The following is a 21471-nucleotide window of genomic DNA, read 5'->3' as shown; positions in this document are numbered from 1 at the left end:
ACAGAAAGTTTTGCATGCTTTTCATCATTTCTCCTTTTTGTAAGCACTTTGGGCCCTTTTTATATCTAATTCAACATGTATCTGTTGAGCACTGAGTAGAAACATTGTCGGTAAAACTGGCACAGAACCTTAGACAATCACATGACTTTTCCTGTGTTTACAAACTTTAAGATCCGTGCCTGCACCGTAAGTGGCAGCCAAAATCGTCACGAGGAATAATCTCTCGAGTGTCTCCTGAATTGATAAATTTTGACACCTAGAACCACTTAATGTCGTGCCTTTCAAATATACTTTTAATAAAAAGAAAATGTTTTAAAAGACATATAGCTTATAAAAATTAACACAACCACAGCTGTAATTTGTAGATATTAAATCTAATGGACAAATATAATGGAAATTTGGCAGTTCACCAAGTCCCTTTATAGCTACTAATTCTATTTAGTAATCTTACAGGATTTGTTTTATTCTATATTATACTGTGAATTTCTCACTGATATTCATTGATTGGATTTTATTGTTCTGTGTTATTTAGAATGGTAACAGCTAGTTACGCTTCCTTGTTTTAAAAAGAAAAAATGTTCGTCTCCACTAAGATTTCACTTACTATGTAAGAATGATCCTTAGTAACTATTTCTTCCTACACAAATTCTCTCTTTAGCAACTGGAACTGTGTCAGAGGTTGTATAAGCTACACTTCCAGCTGCTGCTGCTTTTTCAGTCCTACTGTAAGCTCATCGGCCAGGTGCACGAAGTCAGCTCCACGCCAGAGGTGAGCACCCCACCCCCAGCCCCAGGTCCTGCCATGAGCTCGGCACTGCTTTTCCTTTGTTCTGCCCCCGACCAGTCTGTGTGTAATAAAATCACTTGAACATTTATAATCATTTCACTTAAGCACAAGTCTTAAAACACTAGTGTCTCCTATTTATTTCCATGCTCCTTTGGTGGTGCCAGGACTGGGCGAGGCAAGTGACCTACCTGGACACAAAATGCAAGGACAGCCTTGAGGGTCCCGGGGAGCCAGCTCGGCACAGCGCTGAGGGAGGTGCTCACCCTAGCGATGAGATCCACACACCTTCAGTATTTAAAACTTACCTAGATTTGAAATAAGAGATTAACTTTCAAGCTTTAAAAACTATGTGTCTAAGACAGTCTAACAACTATATAAAAGGCTTATTAACTTCTTTTAATTTTGAGCCTGGGGCTGGAGTGTATCATTGTGTCTAAGCAGCATCTGCGTGAAGACTGTCCTTGAGGGCTTCAGTTCTATAGCTTGTTCAGTGAGCAAGCTGGGAATGAAGAAAGGCAAAGATATTGGGTAAATCAACTTCCCAAAGAAAACAGTCATCCTCAGTTTGCATTAGAAAGGAAAAAAACCTTTAAATTCACATCTGTTCTTTTTTTAAATGCTCTTGAGGTCAAATTGCAATACAGCTATCTTCAACAGTACACTTCAGGGGCCCTAGAAGTGACACAGATTCTCTTTATGGTTTATTTCTTAATAACACAGGATCTTCTGGTTCCAGTGAATCTGAGGGAAAATATCCTTACCTCTGTGATTAATACTAATGTGACATTACGATTTTTCCTCCTCTCTCTTAAAATTATGTCTTTCATCTTTTCCCAATGCATAGGGTTAGGGATAAAAATTTATTCTTCAAACAGGTCCATGTTCGTGATTACATTTATTAGGCACTTATGTGCCCAACTGTTTAAATAAGCTGTGAGGTGGATAACATCTTCAGTCTCACAGCACTGAAGGCACATAAGAGTCTATCTGCTTGACCATGTAGTAGTCAAGAATGCACAAGTGGCATCTAAACCCAGCTTTACCCAGCTCCCCCGCCTGTTCTCTTAGTGCATTTTATCTCTATGTGTTCCCTTCTACTTAAATAGAAAACATTAAGAGGAGTCAATCTTTTATACAAGCAGAGTATGCCAGCTGTTGATACAGTTATTCAATGCATACAGCCCCATAGCCCTACATATATCAAGCAGTATAGTTCCATCAGTCCTGTTTTTAGTTTACTGAGATATTAAGCTTGTGCTTAACCAGACGTCATACAATTTTAATTGGGGGTGTAAAATCCAGCCTGCAACTAAATACACTAAAAATACTTTTTTTTTTGAACAGCTGCTAAATATGTCCAGGGAACTGAGTGACCTAAAGAAAAACCTGAAGGAGGCCACTGCAGCCATTGCAGCTGACCCTCTTTACGTCGAGGGGGTGTGGTCCGAGCCAACCTTCACGTCCACTGAGGCAGCCATCCAGTCCATGCTTGAGTGCTTGAAGAACAATGAACTTGGCAAGGCTTTACGGCAAATAAGGGAATGCAGGTAACGGGACTATTTGTATTGTTGTTTCGTTGCTAAGTCACGTCTGACTCTGACCCCATGAACTTGTAGCCTTCCAGGCTCCTCTGTCCATGGGGTTTCCCAGGCAAGCATACTGGAGTAGGTTGCCATGCCCTCCTCCAGGAGATCATCCCGACCCAGGGATCAAACCTGCATCTCTTAAGTCTCTTGCATCGGCAGGCGGGTTCTTTACCACTAGTGCCACTTGGGAAGCCTGCTAGTTAGAGATGGTTAAAATACATGCGTGCCTAACAGTCACTTTGTCAGGGCTAGGTACTAAATCACTGTGGAAGGAACATTGAGATGTTTATATAAAGTCTCCTCAGATCCTTCCGATTACCATGACAGAAACATCAGGTTTCAGAACTTATTGTCTGAAATATGAGTGTTGGTTCTGGTTATCTGTCATCTCTAAAATGTTTAAACACTTTAAAGTATACTCCAAAATAATTTTAAAACTAATTTTTTGAATGTATCCTTTTTGGGACTTTCTCCCTACATTTTGATAGTATATTTACATTCATTGTAACCACAATGCTATAGCAAATAAATGTTTTAAGATTATAGGATTCCATTCTGGCTTTTTTTTTGGCCACATCTTAGTTCCTCAACCAGGAATCAAACCTACTCCCCTCTGCAGTGGAAGCTCAGAGGCTTAACCACTAGACAGTGAGGAAAATCCCCCTATTCCTGATATTCTTCTCTAGTTTTTTTAACCAAAACCAATAACAATTAATATTAAAATTGATTATAGTTATATTTACACAATTCTGATTACCCAAAAAAGCCACAGAATTATATTTTGGATGGCTGAATTGTATAGTGTGTGAATTTTACCTCAATAAAGCTTTTGTATTCATAAAGTAGTTTTCTTATACTAATAAAGGGGAGGGAGGTGGGAGGGAGGTTCAGGAGGATGGGGAACACGTGTACACCTGTGGCGGATTCATGTCAATGTATGGCAAAACCAATACAAAATTGTAAAGTAATTAGCCTCCAATTTAAATAAATAAATTTATATTAAAAAAAAAAAAGACTCAACCTTATAAGTAACAGTGCCTCTAACCTCTGCTACTCTTTTCTGCCTGCAGAAGTCTGTGGCCCAATGACATCTTTGGAAGCAGTTCTGACGACGAGGTCCAGACACTGCTGAATATTTATTTCCGTCATCAAACTCTGGGACAGACGGGCACTTACGCATTGGTGGGGTCTAACCAGAGCCTGACTGAGATCTGCACCAAGCTGATGGAGCTGAACATGGAGATCCGGGACATGATCCGCAGGGCCCAGAGCTACCGGGTCCTCACCGCCTTCCTTCCCGACTCCAGCGTGTCCGGCACTAGCCTCTGACAGGAGCCTCCCATCCCCCATGGGCGCCAAGCTGGGGGTGCTGCCGTGCTGGGATGACGTCATTCGGTGTCTTCTCAGCCTTCAAAAGGCTTGGTCAGACTGTTCTCCCTCTTGTTACCTGCAGGACTTTTCATAAAGAGGATGGCAGAACTTCCCACGTGTAGCAATACTCTTAAGAACCAAGGTAGCATAGGACCGTTCTGGAACAGCCTCCATCCGTCATCCTGTGTGGCACAAAATCGCGTTAACCTTTTACTGAGCAAAAACTCACTACTGAAGATGTGACTTCCACTGCATACCAAAGCCAACTACTCTGAACAATACCCTCCTTTCTAGAAACAATTTTAGATTGGCAAAAGTGCAATGTTTTCTTCACTAAAAAATATTTTATATTCTAAAACTTGTACATTCTTTTTCCTTTTTTTTTTTTAACCTTTGTTTTTTGTGTGTGTGTGAGGTGAGCTGAGGAAGGAGCAGGCAGAATGAAGCTGGCCACTGAAAACTGTAAGATGGTCAAAAGCTGACAGCCTGTGTATGTGAAAAGGGAATTGTAAATGGACAATTTAATGTACACTGAAATTTGAATACCATTACTGTATCTAAAAGGAGCTGCTATGAAGTACCTTTCTTATGTTGCTAGGCTACTGTCTCGGAAAGCCCTGGATCTCTTTGCAGGGGTCTGTGATTAAGACCCTCGCACCAAAAATGGTCCAGATAGACCTTTTTTTAAGGATCTTGGCTGCTTTTTACTAGAATGTTGCTTTTATGAACATATTTATACTACAGAAGGATGAGTGTTAATTTTAACCAACTTTGCCATTTTGTAGAAAAAAGTGAAAGACATCCACATTATAAATTCCAAGTCTCTCCACCTGTTACGCATGCATATTTTAATATCCACGTGGATAGCCAGAAATAGGACATAAAGGTAAAATATGAGTTGTCACTTTGTTTCTTAAGAAATGTCATTTTATTTGTAATATATATGTAAAGGGCCATTCTTAAGTTTTCTCCTTAAATTTAATGCTGTCAAGTGTTAGCTGTGTGCATGTAAACCTGTTGCACATCAGAAACATATTCAAAGTTTATCTATGTAACTTATTCACTCTGTAAATACATTTAAAGTTTTTGTGATGTAATCTCGGTTGACATTCTGTTTAGAACTGCCTTTAAAGTAAAAAAAAAAAAAATCATACTGACCACAGGTTTTATTTCTACTTAATGAAGATTTTTGCTTTGATTTATATTTTTGCATGTGAGTTGCCATGGTGACAATCTCAAGGAGTACCACACTCGTGTGTTCCATGATTGGCAGCCAGGGGGTTGTGAAGCAAGTACTATGACACTGGGAAACAGGAGGTCTCTGTAACCTCTTGAGGTGGACACCAAAGACTGTAACCCTCAACCAGCTCTCACTACAATCAGAAGCAAGAAACCAGAAAACAAGAGCTCTCATTATCCACAGCCTATCATTAGGTTGTCATCCTTAAAATTTTGAAAGAGACCCATTAATGATAAGGAAAAAGTAGTGAGTTCTATTCTTTCACCACAACCCATCTATTCTTCACCCAACTCAAAAAATGGGATCATGGAAACACACAACAATCTAACTTCTATGGTCTTCCTACTTATACTCCTTAGATTAACCAATGTAACTTGTTTCCTAATATACAACTAAATCATAAGTAGTAATTCTCTAGAAGTATCCACAACAGAGTCTGATCCAAGATTTTAATTTTACCACAGATACAATTATTAACTGGGTTTTAATGACTTTCTGGACATTGCTGTCAACATACTATTTTGATGATTTTCAACTTACCCTAAAGATGATTAACCATAATCTGTAGGAAAAAATTGAATCACAATCTCTTGGGGGGCAGAGGGGGTGGAAATTTCACAAAATGCAGGTTTCTGTGGTTAACAACACTAGGCAACTCTGAGTTCTGCTGGGACCCCCACTAGAAAGGACTGATCAGTCGTGACTGAATTTTCCACCGTGGCCTCTTACCCAGCAAAGAACCACCATGATTGGGTTATTCTTTTAAAAAGAGAGTTTTTCAGTAATATCATCTGTAGTTATGAGGGGGGGGGGGTTTCCTGTTTTTTTATTTTTTTTAAACAGGTTAATGTGAAAGAGTTCTACTTTTCCTGCTTCTTAATCTCCTCTCCCTTAGTGAAGCAGAAGGGCCCCCTGAAGCTGCAGACAGGCCCCAGCGGAGCCCAACAATCAGTGACTTTAGAGCTGCCCTCAAGTCTCCTGGGGTATCGTGTTCTCCCTCTGTTACTGAAGCCTTAATGTTCACTTCCCCAGGGGTAGACACAGGAGAGGAGGAGTAGGATATCTGCCCTCTCCTTTAGATGCCTATCTCCTCACCTCTGAGGAGGAACACCTCCTCCTACCATCATGCTTTTTAGCCCCAGAATGTCACACACTTTATCCACTGGCACAAAAAGGCAATTCAGGCAGCTGTACTGCAACTTAAGACATAACATGATTAGCCTGTAGTGTCCAAATTGAGTATTTCAGTAAAAGCACCATACATTTTAGAGGCATGTGAATGTCCTATTCCCACCGACAGGTAAGACTGTTACTGTTAGTAAAGATGTGAGATAAAGATCCTTGTAATTTAACACTGCACACGTGTGTACAAACATGCACAGAGTTGATTCTTAAGGCTTTTCAGGTTCCAAACCTTAACGCTATTCCTTTCAGTGAATTGTGGAATTACAGAAATAAGGTGGCGGTGGGGGGAGGGTAAAGGTCATGGCAGCTCTGTGCCCTCTCCCCAAACCCTGGCTACACACCTGTTCCCTGTGGGTGTTCATCTGTATCCTTGATCATATCCTTTAGCAAAAAAGCAGTAAACAGCACTACTATTTAAGGCACATCCCTCTCCGAAGCTTGGCATTATCCTTTCTACAATCTCGCTGCTCAGCACACAGATCAACATTAGCTCCCTCTTCTGGGAGCCTGGCAGAAACACAGATCCTCAGGTCCTACGCCAGACCTACAGATTCAGAATCTGCAGTTTAAGAGAACCCTCAGAGAGATCCCCGGACAAGGACCTGAGCTTATCCTCTCACGAAAACACCAAAATCACAACTTTCTGCTGAACAACCATGGGGAACAAATGACTGGAACCCACCAAAAAAGATAATCTACTATCAAAGACAAAAAAGAAGCCACAACAACACAGTAGGAGGGTTCCATTTGCCATTTAATCAAATCATATACCCACAGAGTGGGTGACCCACAAACTGGAAAATCATTTTATCACAGAGGTTCTCCCACAGGAGTGAGAATTCTGAGTGCCAGGTCAGGTTCCCCAGACTGGGGGTCTGGCCATCAGGAGGAGGAGCCCCCAGCACATTTGGCTTTGAAGGCCAGAAGGGCTTGACCGCAGGAACTCCACAGAACTGGTGGAAGCAAAAATGCCACTCTTGGAGGGTCACATAAGATTTCATGCACACTGGGACCCAGCAGAAAAAGCAGTAGCTTCATAAGAGCCTGGCCCAGACCTACCTGCTAGTTTTAGATGGTGTCCTGGGGAGGCAGAGGGCTGCTATGACTCATTGCAGGGACAAGGACACTGGTGGCAGAGGTACTGGGGAGTACTCATTTGCATGAACGGTCCTTGAGGCCATCATTTTGAGGCCAAGACCTAGCCCCACCCAACAGCACAAAGGCTACAGTGCTGAGATGCCTGAGGCCAAACAACAAAGGCCTGCCCTTCAGACAGGCTGCTTAAAGTCTTCCTGAGCTCACAGACACCTATAAACACACCTCTTGACAGAGCCAGCGAACAATGCAAAGAATTAGAGGAAAACAACAGAATTCGAAAGACTAGAGATCTCTTCAAGAAAATTAGAGATACCAAGGGAACATTTCATGCAAAGATGAGCTTGAAAAAAGACAGAAATGGTATGGACCTAACAGAAGCAGAAGAGATTAAGAAGAGGTGGCAGGAATACACAGAAGAACTGTACAAAAAAGATCTTCACGACCCAGATAATCACAATGGTGTGATCACTGACCTAGAGCCAGACATCCTGGAATGTGAAGTCAAGTAGGCCTTAGAAAGTATCACTATGAACAAAACTAGTGGAGGTGATGGAATTCCAGTGGAGCTACTTCAAATCCTGAAAGATGATGCTGTGAAAGTGCTGCACTCAATATGCCAGCAAATTTGGAAAACTCAGCAGTGGCCACAGGAATGGAAAAGGTCAGTTTTCATTCCAATCCCAAAGAAAGGCAATGCCAAAGAATGCTCAAACTATCGCACAATTGCACTCATCTCACACGCCAGTAAAGTAATGCTCACAATTCTCCAAGCCAGGCTTCAGCAATACGTGAACTGTGAACTTCCAGATGTTCAAGTTGGTTTTAGAAAAGGCAGAGGAACCAGAGAACAAATTGCCAACATCCACTGGATCATGGAAAAAGCAAGAGAGTTCCAGAAAAACATCTATTTCTGCTTTATTGACTATGCCAAAGCCACTGACTGTGTGGATCACAATAAACTGTGGAAAATTCTGAAAGAGATGGGAATACCAGACCACCTGACCTGCCTCTTGAGAAACATATATGCAGGTCAGGAAGCAACGGTTAGAACTGGACATGAAACAACAGACTGGTTCCAAATAGGAAAAGGAGTATGTCAAGGCTGTATATTGTTACTCTGCTTATTTAACTTATATGCAGAGTACATCATGAGAAACGCTGGACTGGAAGAAGCACAAGCTGAAATCAAGATTGCCGGGAGAAATATCAATAACCTCAGATATGCAGATGACACCACCCTTATGGCAGAAAGTGAAGAGGAACTACAAAGCCTCTTGATGAAAGTTAGACAAGAGAGTGAAAATGTTGGCTTAAAGCTCAACATTCAGAAAACTAAGATCATGTCATCTGGTCCCATCACTTCATGGGAAACAGATGGGGAAACAGTGGAAACAGTGTCAGACTTTATTTTGGGGGGCTCCAAAATCACTGCAGATGGTGACTGCAGCCATGAAATTAAAAGACACTTACTCCTTGGAAGGAAAGTTATGACCAACCTAGATAGCAGATTGAAAAGCAGAGATGTTACTTTGCCAACAAAAGTCCGTCTAGTCAAGGCTATGGTTTTTCCTGTGGTCATGTATGGATGTGAGAGTTGGACTGTGAAGAAAGCTGAGCGCTGAAGAATTGATGCTTTTGAACTGTGGTGTTGGAGAAGACTCTTGAGAGTCCCTTGGACTGCAAGGAGATCCAACCAGTCCATCCTAAAGGAGATCAGTCCTGAGTGTTCATTGGAAGGACTGATGCTGAAGCTGAAACTCCAGTACTTTGGCCACCTCATGCAAAGAGTTGACTCATTGGAAAAGACCCTGATGCTGGGAGGGATAGGGGGCAGGAGGAGAAGGGGACGACGGAGGATGAGATGGCTGGATGGCATCACTGACTTGATGGATGTGAGTTTGAGTGAACTCCAGGAGATGGTGATGGACAGGGAGGCCTGGCGTGCTGTGATTCATGGGGTCGCAAAGAGTCGGACACGACTGAGCGACTGAACTGAACTGAACTGACAGAGCCAGAGGGCTAAGACCCAACTCTGTCCATCAATGGGCTGGCATGAATCCCTCCCACCGGGAAGCCTGAACAAGCCTCAGACCACACTCATCTGCCAGAGGGAAGACACCAGAAATGAGAGGAACTATAGTGCAGCAGACTGTGGGACAGTAAACACACAAAGTTAGACAAAATGAGACAGCAGAGGAATATATTCCAGAGGAAGGAACAAGATAAAATCCTAGAAGAATAAATAAGTTAAATGAAGATGGTCAGTCAAACCAAAAAAGAATTCAGAGTAATGATAATAAAGGACCCAAGATCTCAGATGTCCCTTTTATCATAGGAGACTGGAATGAAAAAGTAGGAAGTCAAGAGATACCAGGAGTAACAGGCAGATTTGCCCTTGGAGTACAAAATGAAGCAGGGTAAAGGCTCACAGAGTATTGCCAAGAGAACACACTGGTCATAGCAAACACCCTCTTCCGACAACACAAGAGAAGACTCTACACACGGACATCACCAGATGGTCAATACTAAAATCAGATTAACTAAATTCTCTGCAGCCAAAGATGGAGAAGCTCTATACAGTAAGCAAAAAGAAGACTAGGAGCTGACTGTGGTTCAGATCATGAACTCCTTATTGCCAAATTCAGACTTAAATGAAGAAAGAAAGTAGGGAAAACCACTAGACCATTCGGGTATGACCTAAATCAAATCCCTTACTACTATACAGTGGAAGTGAGAAATAGATTTAAGGGATTAGATCTGATAGACAGAGTGCCTGAAGAACTATGGACAGAGGTTCATGACATTTTACAGGAGGTGGTGATCAAAGACCATCCCCAAGAAAAAGAAGTGCAAAAAGGCAAAATGGTTGTCTGAGAAGGCCTTACAGATAGCTGAGAAAAGACTAGCTAAAGGCAAAGGAGAAAAGAAAAGATATACCCATCTGAATGCAGAGTTCCAAAGAATAGCAAGGAGAGATAAGAAAGCCTTCTTCAGAGATCAATGCAAAGCAATAGAGGAAAACAACAGAATGGGAAAGACTAGAGATATCCTCAAGAAAATTAGAGATACCAGGGGAACATTTCATGCAAAGACTGGCACAATAAAGGAGAGAAATGGTGTGGACCTAACAGAAGCAGAAGATATTAAGAAGGGGTGGCAAGAATACACAGAAGAACTATACAAAAAAGATCTTCATGACCCAGATAACCACGATGGTGTGATCACTCACCTAGAGCCAGACATCCTGGAATGTGAAGTCAAGTGGGCCTTAGGAAGCATCACTATGAACAAAGCTAGTGGAGGTGATGGAATTCCAGCTGAGCTATTTCAAATCATAAAAGATGATGCTGTGCAAGTGCTGCACTTAATATGCCAGCAAATTTGGAAAACTCAGCAGTGGCTACAGGACTGGAAAAGGTCAGTTTTCATTCCAATCCCAAATAAGGGCAATGCCAAAGAATATTCAAACTACCACACAATTGCACTCATCTCACACGCCAGCAAAGTAATGCTCAAAATTCTCCAAGCAAGGCTTCAACAGTGCATGAACCCTGAACTTCCAGATGTTCAAGTTGGATTTAGAAAAGGCAGAGGAACCAGAGATCAAATTGCCAACATCTGTTGGATCATAGAAAAAGCAGCATAATTCCAGAAAAACATCTATTTCTGCTTTATTGATTACACCAAAGCCTTTGACTGTGTATATCACAACAAACTGTGGAAAATTCTTAAAGAAATGGGAATATCAGACCACCTTATCTTCCTCATGAGAAATCTCTATGCAGGTTAAGAAGCAACAGTTAGAACCGGAAATGGAAAAAAAGACTGGCTCCAAACTGGGAAAGGAGTACGTCAAGGCTATATATTGTCACCCTGCTTCTTTAACTTCTATGCAGAGTACATCATGTGAGATGCCAGGCTGGATGAAACACAAGCTGGAATCAAGACTGATGGGAGAAATACCAATAACCTCAGATGCGCAGATGACACCACCCTATGGCAGAAAGTGAAGAGCCTCTTGATGAAAGTGAAAGAAGACAGTGAAAAACCTGGCTTAAAACTCAACATTCAGAAAACTAAGATCATGGCATCCAGTCCCATCACTTCATGGCAAATAGATGGGGAAACAATGGAAACAGTGAGAGACTTCATTTTCTTGGGCTCCAAAATCACTGCAGACGGTGACTGCAGCCATGAAATTATTTGACACTTGCTCCTAGGAAGAAAAGCTATGACAAACCTAGACAGCATATTAAAAGCAGAGACATTACTTTGCTGACAAAGGTCCGTCTAGTCCAAGCTACGGTTTTTGCAGTAGTCATGTATGGATGTGAGAGCTGGACTATAGAGAAAGCTGAGCACCAAAGAATTGATGCTTTTGAACTGTGGTGTTGGAGAGGACTCCTGAGAGTCCCTTGGATTGCAAGGAGATCAAACCAGTCAATCCTAAAAGAAATCAGTCCTGAATATACATTGGAACGCCTGATGCTGAAGCTGAAATTCCAACCCTCTGGCCACCTGATGTGAAGAACTGATTCATTGGAAAAGACCCTGATGCTGGGAAAGATTGAAGGCAGGAGGAGAAGGGGATGACAGAGGATGAGATGGTTGGATGGCATCACCGACTCAATGGACATAAGCTTGAGCAACCTCCAGTAGTTGGTGATGGACAGGGAAGCCTGATGTGCTGCAGTCCATGGGGTCACAGAGTTGGACATGACTGAGCGACTGAACCAAAGATCTCAGAAAAAGAATGGAGGTACAGACTGAGAAGACACAAGAAATGATTAACAAAGAGCTAAAAAGTTTAAAGAACAGAGATATACAAAACAATAACTGAAATGAAAAGCAGACTAGAAGGAATCAATAGCAGAATTAAAGAGGCAGAGGAACAGATAAGTGAGGTGGAAGACAGAATGGTGGAAATCACTGCAATGGAACAGAATAGAGAAAGAATGCAAAGAAATTAGAACAGTTTAAAAGACCTCTGGAACAACATTAAACTCACAAACATTTGCATTAAAAGGGTACTAGGAAGAAAATAGAGAAAGGACCTGAGAAAATAATTGAGGAAAAAATACCTGAAAAATTCCCACAGGGGAAAAGAAATAGTCACCCAAGTCCAGGAAGTGTAAAGTCCCCACAGGATAAATTCAAGGGGGAATCAGCCAAGACACATATTAACCATATTGACAAAAATTAAAGACAAATAGAAAAAAAAAATTTTTTTAAGAGAAAAGTATCAAATAACATACAAGGTTATCTGATAACATAAGGTTATTAGCTGATTTTTCAGCAGAAACCCTGAAGGCTACAGGAGAGTGGCACAATTTAAAGTAATGAGAGGGGAAAACCTACAACCAACAATACTTTATCTAACCAGCAAGATTCTCAGGTTCAACAAAGAAATCAAAAGCATTATAGACAAGCAAAAGTTAAAGAGAATTTAACACAACCAAATCTGCTAAAGAAACTTCTCTAAAGTTTCTTTAGAGAATAAAAGGCCACAATCAGAAACAAGAAAATTATGAACCAGAAAGCTCACTGGTAAAGGCAAACACATATTTAGGGTAGAAAAGTATCCACACACAAATATGATACTTAAACCAGAAATCGAAAATGAGAGTACAAACGCAGGATATTGAAAATACACTTAAAATTAAGAGACCAGCAAACTTAAAACAATCTTGTACATACACAGACTGGTGTATCAAAACCTCATGGTACTCTCAAACCAAAAATGTATAATAGGACTTCCCTGGTGTCCCAGTGGTTAGGAATCTACCTGCCAATGCAGGGGACACAGGTTCCATCCTGGGTCCAGTAAGATTCCACATACTGTGGCAACTAGGCCCATGCGCCATAGCTACTGAGCCCAAACCCTGGCGCCCATGCTCCACAACAAGAGAAGCCACCAGAGTGAGAAGCCTGTGCACTGCAGCTAAAGAGTAGCCCCTGCCCACAACCACCAGAGCAGGAGAGCACGCAGCAAAGAAGACGCACCACAGGCAAAAACAAAGTCTTTGGGAAAAAAACAAAAACCTGTAACAGATGTGCACACAAAAAAGAAAAAGGAATCCAAACACATCACTGGAGACAGTCATCAAATGACAAGAGAAAAGAACAAAAGAAGAAGGAGAGAAAAAACCTATGAAAACATGATGCATATATCCATTAATACACAATGTTTGCTTTTCTCTTTCTGATACCACAGAAATACAAAGAATCGTAAGAGACTACTATAAGCCACTATATGCTAATAAAATGGACAACCTATTAGAAATGGACTAATTCTTAGAAAGGTACAATCCCTTGAGACTGAACCAGAAAGAAATAGAAAATATGAACAGACCAATCACAACCACTTTAGTTGAAACAGTGATTTCAAAACTCCCACAAACAAAAGTCCAGGACCAGAAAGCTTCATAGGCAAATTCAATGAAAAATTTACAGAATAATTAATATCTATCCTTTTGAAACTATTTCCAAAAACTGCATAGGAAAGAACATTCTCAAACTCACTCTATGAGGCCACCATCATCATGATACCAAAATCAAAGACATCACAACACAGAAAATTACAGGCCAATATCACTGTTGACCATAGAAGCAAGAATCCTTAACAAAATACTAGCAAGCCAAGCCCAAAGATACATTAAAAGGATCACAACCACAACCAAGTGGAATTTATCCCAGGGACGTCAGGATTTTTTCAGTGTCAGCAAATCAGTGATATACCACAGTAACAACCTGAAGAATAAAAACCATAATCAACCTCAATAGATGAAGAAAAAGTTTTTTACAAAATCCAATAGCCATTTATGATTTAAAAAAAACTCCAGAAAAGTGGGAACAAAGAGGACATACCTCAACATAATATAGGTCGTTTATGACAAACCTACATCTAACATCATATTCAAAAGTGAAAAGCTGAAAGCATTTCCTCTAAGAAACAAGTCAAGGATGTTGTTCACTCTCACCACCTTCTTTCAACATAGCTTTGGAAGTCCTAGCCATGGCAATCAGAGAAGAAAAAGAAATAAAAGGAATCCAAATTGGAAAAGTAGTAGTAAAACTGTCACTGTTGGCAGGCGACATGATACTATACACAGGAAATCATAAAGACACTACCAAAAAACTACTAGAACTCATCAATGAATTCAATATAGTAAGTCGCCTGTATACGAATCTTCAAGTTGGTGAATTTTTCAAAGATAAGAACGTGTGGTCACATGTCCAATCATGTGTTAGTTCATATGTCTGGAGTACGCTGTCACGGTCATAAAAAGCATTGACTTTGCTTGGGTGATGTTATGGCCATCACCATGAAGGCGATTGGGAAGAAACTTTGCCCACGGTTTGTTCATGATTTTTGAGGGTTTAAGAAAGTGGACGAAAAGTCCAAAGAGGTCTTCAGCAACTTAGTGGCCCTTGGTGAGAAGCTGGAGCTAGATATGCAAGAGGACGCCTTCATGAATTTGCTGTGCAACCTGAGGAGCGTACACGAACCCTAACCCTAACCCTAAACCTGACCCTAAGCCTGACGCTAACTCGAACTCGAATTTGGGGGTGCGGAGTTTTGGGGTGAGGGGGTACACGAACCCTAACCCTAACGTTAACCCTGACCCTAAGCCTGATGCTAACTCGAACTCGAATTTGGGGGTGCGGAGTTTTGGGGTGAGGGGGTGCACGAACCCTAACCCTAATGCTAACCCTGACCCTAAGCCTGACGCGAACTCGAATTTGGGGTGCGGAGTTTTGGGGTGAGGGGGTGCACGAACCCTAACCCTAACGCTAACCCTGACCCTAAGCCTGACGCTAACTCGAACTCGAATTTGGGGGTGCGGAGTTTTGGGGTGAGGGGTGCACGAACCCTAACCCTAACCCTAACGCTAACCCTGACCCTAAGCCTGACGCTAACTCGAACTCGAATTTGGGGGTGCGGAGTTTTGGGGTGAGGGGGTACACGAACACTAACCCTAACCCTAACGCTAACCCTGACCCTAAGCGTGACGCTAACTCGAACTCGAATTTGGGGGTGCGGAGTTTTGGGGTGAGGGGGTACACGAACACTAACCCTAACCCTAACGCTAACCCTGACCCTACGCCTGACGCTAACTCAGACTCGAATATGGGGGTGCGGAGTTTGGGGGTGATGGGGTACACGAACCCTAACCCCAACCCTAACGCTAACCCTGGCCCTAAGCCTAATGCTAACTTGAACTCGAATTTGGGGGTGCAGAGTTTTGGGGTGAGGGGGTACACGAACCTTAACCCTAACCCAAATAAATAAATAAATTAATTAATTCAATAAAAATAAATCCCGGCTGCTTCCTGTCTAAGCTCCGCCCCTTCCGGTCTCAGCCCCGCCCAGCAAAAAAGAGGGTGTTCCTCTCCCTTTCCGCTGCTGCTGCTGCTGCTGCTAAGTCGCTGCAGTCGGGTCCGACTCTGTACGACCCCATAGACGGCAGCCCACCAGGCTCCCCCATGCCTGGGATTCTCCAGGCAAGAACACTGGAGTGGGTTGCCATTTCCTTCTCCAAGGCATGAAAGTGAAAGTGAAGTTGCTCAGTCGTATCCGACTCTTAGCGACCCCATGGACTGCAACCCACCAGGCTCCGCCATCCATGGGATTTTCCAGGCAAGAGTATTGGAGTGGGGTGCCATTGCCTTCTCCTCCCTTTCCGCTAGGGGCTCCCTATCCTACCCCTAGCCCTAGCGCCTACCTCCTAACCCTAACCCTATGCTCCTAGACCCTACCTGGGATTCGAACTCCTAACCCATGGACCTGCCTGCTTACCTGCCTGACTGCCTGACTCTACCCGCTATGGTCCTCATAGCGGGTAGAGTCTGATGGAATTGGAGGCCCAGAGAAAGGACAGAGAGAGACAAGAGGAAGAAGTAACTGAAGAACCAAAGAGATTCATGACACAGAAAATGGCAAGGGGATTTTCTTTATTTGAAGAGATACGGTTAATTTTTGAGGCACAGGACCTGAATGTAGAGTTATACACAAAGTTGCAGCAGTTCAGAATGTAATCCATAAATCAGTGCTACTGTGTGTCAGCTATAATGAGAAAAAAAGAGCTACTATCCTGACATCACTGGATGTTTTCAAGAGGGTAGATAGAATTGAATCCAGTAAGGACCCAGAACCTGTGCCATCAATATGAAGCTTGAGTGAAACTGCAGCTTGCCCTACATCTCCTATTGATGACAATCCCTCAGCTCTACGACATCCCACTTCCTCTCTCTCCTCCAGCCAGTACCTCTGCTTGCCTGTTCACGCGATGTCAGCCCCTGTATGCTAGATGTTGTACCCTACTGTATTTTTCAAGGTACTGTATGGAATAGGCCAGTTTTCATTCCAACACCAAAGGAGGGCAATGCCAAAGAATGTTCAAAATACCAAACAACTCCTCGCAATTCACATGCCAGCAAGGTAATGCTCAAAATCCTTCAAGCTAGGCTTCAACAGATGTGAACCGAGAACTTTCAGATGTACAAGCTGGATTTAGAAAAGGCGGAGGAACTATAGACCAAATTGCCAACATCTGTTGGATTATAGAAAAAGCAAGGAAATTCCAGAAAAAACATCTACTTCTGCTTCACTGACTACAGTAAGGCCTTTGACTGTGTAGATCACAACAAACTGGAAAATTCTTAAAAGAGATACGAATACCAGACCATCTTACCTGCCTTCTGAGAAACCTGTATGCAGGTCAAGAAGCAATAGTTAGAACTGGACATGGAACAACAGACTGGTTCAAAACTGGGAAAGGCATATATCAAGGTTGTATACTGCCACCGTGCTTATTTAACTTATATGCAGAGTACATGGTGTAAAATTCCAGGCAGGATGAATCACAAGTTGGAATCAAGATTTCCAGAAGAAATATCAACAACCTCAGATATGCAGATGATACACTCTAAAGAGGAACTAAAGAGCCTCATGATGAGGGATAAAGAGGAGTGAAAAACCTGGCTTAAAACTCAACACTGAAAATACTAAGATCATGGCATTGGTCCCATCACTTCATGGCAAATAGCTGGGGGAAAAGTGGAAACAGTGGCAGATATTATTTTCCTGGGCTCTAAAATCACTGCAACGGAGACTGCAGCCACAAAATTAAAAGATGCCTTCGAAGAAAAGCTATGACAAACCTAGACAGTGTTTTAAAAACCAGACATCACTTTGCAGACATAAGTCTGTACAAAGCTATGGTTTTTCCAGTAGTCGTGTACAAATGTGAGAGGTGGACCATAAAGAAGGCTGAGCAGTGAAGAACTGATGCTTGTGAATTGTGGTGCTAGAGAACTCTTGAGAGCCCCTTGGACAGCAGAGAGATCAAACCAGTCAATCCTAAAGGAAATCAACCCTGAATATTCATTGGAAGGACTGATGCTGAAGCTCCAATATTTTGGCCACCTGATGTGAAGAGCTGACTCATTGGAAAAGACTCTGATGCTTGGAAAGATTGAGGGCAGGAGAGGGGGCAACAGAGGATGAGATGGTTGGATGGTATCATCAACTCAATGGACATGAATCTGAGCAAACTCTGGGAGATAGAGAATGACAGGGAAGCCTAGCATGCTGCAGTCCAAGGGGTCACAAAGATTTGGACACGATTTAGCAACTGAACAACAATTTTAAGATTAAAAATGTTTATTTTTTTGTTTGTTTTTATGTATTATTTGTGTAAAAAATATTACAGGCCTACTATAGTGCTATATAGCTGACTGTGTTCACTGGGTACCTAGGCTAACCTTGTTAGACTTATGAACAAACTGGACTTACAAACATGCTCTTGGAATGGAAAGCATTCATATGCAGGGGACTGACTGTAAAGTTGTAGGATACAAAATTAACATAGAAATATCTTACATTTCTATACACTAACAATGAAAGATCAGAAAGAGAAATTAAAGAAACAATCTCATTTATCATCAAAAAGAATAAAAACCTAGGAATAAACCTACCTAAGGAAGCATAAGTCCCTTCATGGATCACTGCCTTGTCGTGGCAAAGGGGCTTGTGTAACTCAATGAAGCTATGAGCCATGCTGTGCAGGGCCACCCAAGATGGACGAGTCATAGCAGGGAGTTCTGACAAAACACGATCCACTGGAGGAGGGAATGGCAAACCAACCCAGTATACTTGCTGTGAGAACCTCATGAACTGTATAAAAGGCCAAAAAGACAGGACATGAAAAGATGAGTCCCCCATGTCTGAAGGTGTCCAATGTGTTACTGTGGAAGAGTGGAGGAGAATTGCCAATAGCCCCAGAAGGAATGAAGCAGCTGAGCCAAAGTGGCTATGATGCTAGCTGTTGCTGTGTCTATTAACGAAAGTAAAATCTGATGCTGCAAGGAATAGTATTGTATAGGAACCTGGAACAGTAGGTCCATGAATCAAGGAAAACTGGACATGGTCAAGCAGGAGATGGTAAGAATAAACATAGGTATCTTAGGAATCAGCAAACTAAAATGCACAGAAATAGGCAAATTTAATTCAGATGACCATTATATCTACTACTGTGGGCAAAAATCCCATAGAAGAAATAGAGTAGCCCTCATAATCAACAAAAGAGTCCAAAATACAGTAGTTAGGTGTAACTTCAAAAATGACAGAATGATTTCAGTTCATTTCCAGGGCAAAGCCATTCAACATCACAGTAATCCAAGTCTATGCCCCTACCATCAATGGTAAAGTTGATCAGTTCTATGAAGACCTAGCGGAGAAGGCAATGGCACCCCACTCCAGTACTCTTGCTTGGAAAATCCCATGGACGGAGGAGCCTGGTAGGCTGCAATCCATGGGGTCGCTAAGAGTCGGACACGACTGAGCAACTTCACTTTCACTTTTCACTTTCATGCACTGGAGAAGGAAATGGCAACCCACTCCAGTGTTCTTGCCTGGAGAATCCCAGGGACGGGGGAGCCTGGTGGGCTGCTGTCTGTGGGGTCGCACAGAGTCGGACACGACTGAAGTGACTCAGCATAGCATAGCATAGCATGAAGACCTAGAAGACCTCCTAGAACAAACCTCTAAAAAGATGTTCTAGTCATCATCGGGGACTGGAATGCAAAAGAAGGAAGTCAAGATATACCTGGAGTAACAGGCAAGTTTGGCCTTGGAGAACAAAATGAAGCAGGGCAGAGGCTAGCTGAATTTTGCCAAGAGAATGCACTGCTGCTGCTGCTGCTAAGTCACTTCAGTCGTGTCCGACTCTGTGCGACCCCAGAGATGGCAGCCCACCAGGCTCCTCTGTCCCTGAGATTCTCCAGGCAAGAACACTGGAGTGGGTTGCCATTTCCTTCTCCAAGAGAATGCACTAGTCATAGCAAATACTCTTTTTCAACAATACAAGAGATGACTTTACACATGGACATCACCAAATGGTCAATACTGAAATCAAATTGATTACATTCTTTGTAGCCGAAGATTAAGAAGCTGTATACAGTCAGCAGAAACAAGACCTGGAGCTGACTGTGGCTCAGATCATCAGCTTCTCATAGCAAAATTCAGGCTTAAAATAAGAAAACCAGGAAAAATACTAGGCCAGCCAGGTATGACTTAAATCCTGTATGAATTTGTATTAGAGTTAATGAGTAGATTTAAGGGACTCGATCTAGATAATAGTGGGCCTGAAGAACTATGGACAGAGGTCCATAATACTGTACAGGAAGTGGTGAACAAAACCATCCAATAGAAAAAGAAAAGCAAGAAGGCAAAGTGGTTTATCTGAGGAGGCTTTATGAATAGCAGAATGAAGAAAAGCAAAAAGCAAGGGAGAGAGGGAAAAGTACATCCAATTAAATGCAGAGTTTCAAAGAATAGCTAGAAGAGACAAGAAGGCCTTCCTCAATGAACAGTGTTTAATAATAGAAGAAAACAGCAAAAGGGCTTTCCCCTAGAGATCTAGGGATCTCTTCAGGAAAATTGGAAACATTAAGGGAGCACTCTGCCCAAAGATGGGCACAATAAAGAATAAAAATGGTAGAGACCTAGTAGCTGCTGAAGAAATCAAGAAGCAATGGAAAGAAAACATAGAAGAACTGTATAAAAAAGATCTTAATTGCCGGGAGCCGGCATATTGCATATTGAGTGCAGCACTTTCCACAGCATCATCTTTCAGGATCTGGAATAGCTCAACTGGAATTCTATCACTGCCGGGAGCCAGCGTGAGTAACTCCACCCATGACAAAGGTCATGAGGAAGGAGGCTCGGCATACGCAAAGGCGGGATCGAGCCTCAGGAGTCCCCCTGGAAGTTCTCGAGCATCTACCCCCAAAACCAGAGTCTGCCTACTTTCTGCTTTGTGCTTTCACCTACACCTCTGACTTTACGGGGGGCTGTCCCCCACTACCTCTCTCTGAAAAAAGTTAGCTTACAGTTCCAGTTAATAATTCCTGGGTGTGACAGTGTTTCAACCTACAAACTCCTTTGGAAATCCTCTAACCTGCCTGAATAGGTTTTTCCGGCCACATGTGATTGTTCAGAGCCTCCCAACTATGAGAGGCAGGAGATGTTCTAAACTGTCTAAACATGGATTCCTTTGAGTAGTTAAAAGATTGATTAGAAATTGTATTGGTGAAGGGTTTTTCACTTATTGGGCCAATGTTTGCTGCTAAATCTCCATACTCCTTACCTACTGTGTCCTTGGCAGTGTATTGATTGATATAATGGGTGTACAGAAATGTAAGTAGTAGCCTCAATGTTTGTAACCTTGGACCCTTGAGTTAATTCTTTTCTTGATTGAGCCCACCTCACCTTTGCCCTATAGGAATGCAGCTTTGTCCAATGCTTTTTTGGAGGCTAGTGCCTGACTTTGGAATAATCACCTTTAGAGAAAAATAAGTTTCTTAAAATATTAACAGGCCTCCTGGCCAGAAGATGATGTAAATCACCTGAACTTTTGCATATGATAAGTTTGAAAGCCTGGCTTCGATTAGAACCAGGAACTGCTGTCCTTGCATGACTCCACCCCTTCCCCCATTATCCTCTATGCATAACTTAAGGTATAAAAACTACTTTGGAAAATAAAGTGCGGGCCTTGTTCACCGAAACTTGGTCTCCCCATGTTGCTCTCTCTCCCAAATTCTGGCTGAGTCTCCATCTGGAGCGCGGAACCCGCCATGCTTGCTAATTATGCCTGGGCTTCTAAGATCCGACCGGGGAGGCCTCAGTGTCTCCTCTCCTT

General features: G+C 42.3%; 2 protein-coding genes across 11 annotated transcripts in view; one reads left to right on the top strand and one right to left on the bottom strand.

Annotated features, from left to right (window-relative positions):
- The window catches only part of FRY (FRY microtubule binding protein), a 328350-nt gene extending 323444 nt beyond the window's left edge, over positions 1-4906 (top strand). For 6 of the 7 annotated variants that reach the window (XM_024999814.2, XM_024999812.2, XM_059892004.1 and 3 more), the window contains 3 exons: positions 659-769; positions 2132-2334; positions 3444-4895. In XM_024999814.2, coding sequence (XP_024855582.1) covers positions 659-769; positions 2132-2334; positions 3444-3702 — 573 coding nt within the window. In that variant the 3' untranslated portion in view covers positions 3703-4895. Of the gene's footprint in view, positions 1-658; positions 770-2131; positions 2335-3443 lie in introns of all 7 variants that reach the window. The other variant, NM_001205616.1, reaches the window with a different exon arrangement.
- The window catches only part of ZAR1L (zygote arrest 1 like), a 110316-nt gene that overhangs the window by 26426 nt on the left and 62419 nt on the right, over positions 1-21471 (bottom strand). Inside the window, exon 4 of one of the 4 annotated variants that reach the window (XM_059892117.1) lies at positions 3777-3926. The exons of the other annotated variants lie outside the window; for them this stretch is intronic. Coding sequence (XP_059748100.1) covers positions 3777-3926 — 150 coding nt within the window. Of the gene's footprint in view, positions 1-3776; positions 3927-21471 lie in introns of those variants that run through there. 4 annotated transcript variants of the gene reach the window in all.

This window comes from Bos taurus, chromosome 12 (genome assembly GCF_002263795.3).
Source record: "Bos taurus isolate L1 Dominette 01449 registration number 42190680 breed Hereford chromosome 12, ARS-UCD2.0, whole genome shotgun sequence".
NCBI lineage: Eukaryota > Metazoa > Chordata > Mammalia > Artiodactyla > Bovidae > Bos > Bos taurus.
The sequence above is the reverse complement of the archived record's forward strand: the minus strand, read 5'-3'. Positions and strand labels throughout refer to the sequence as shown.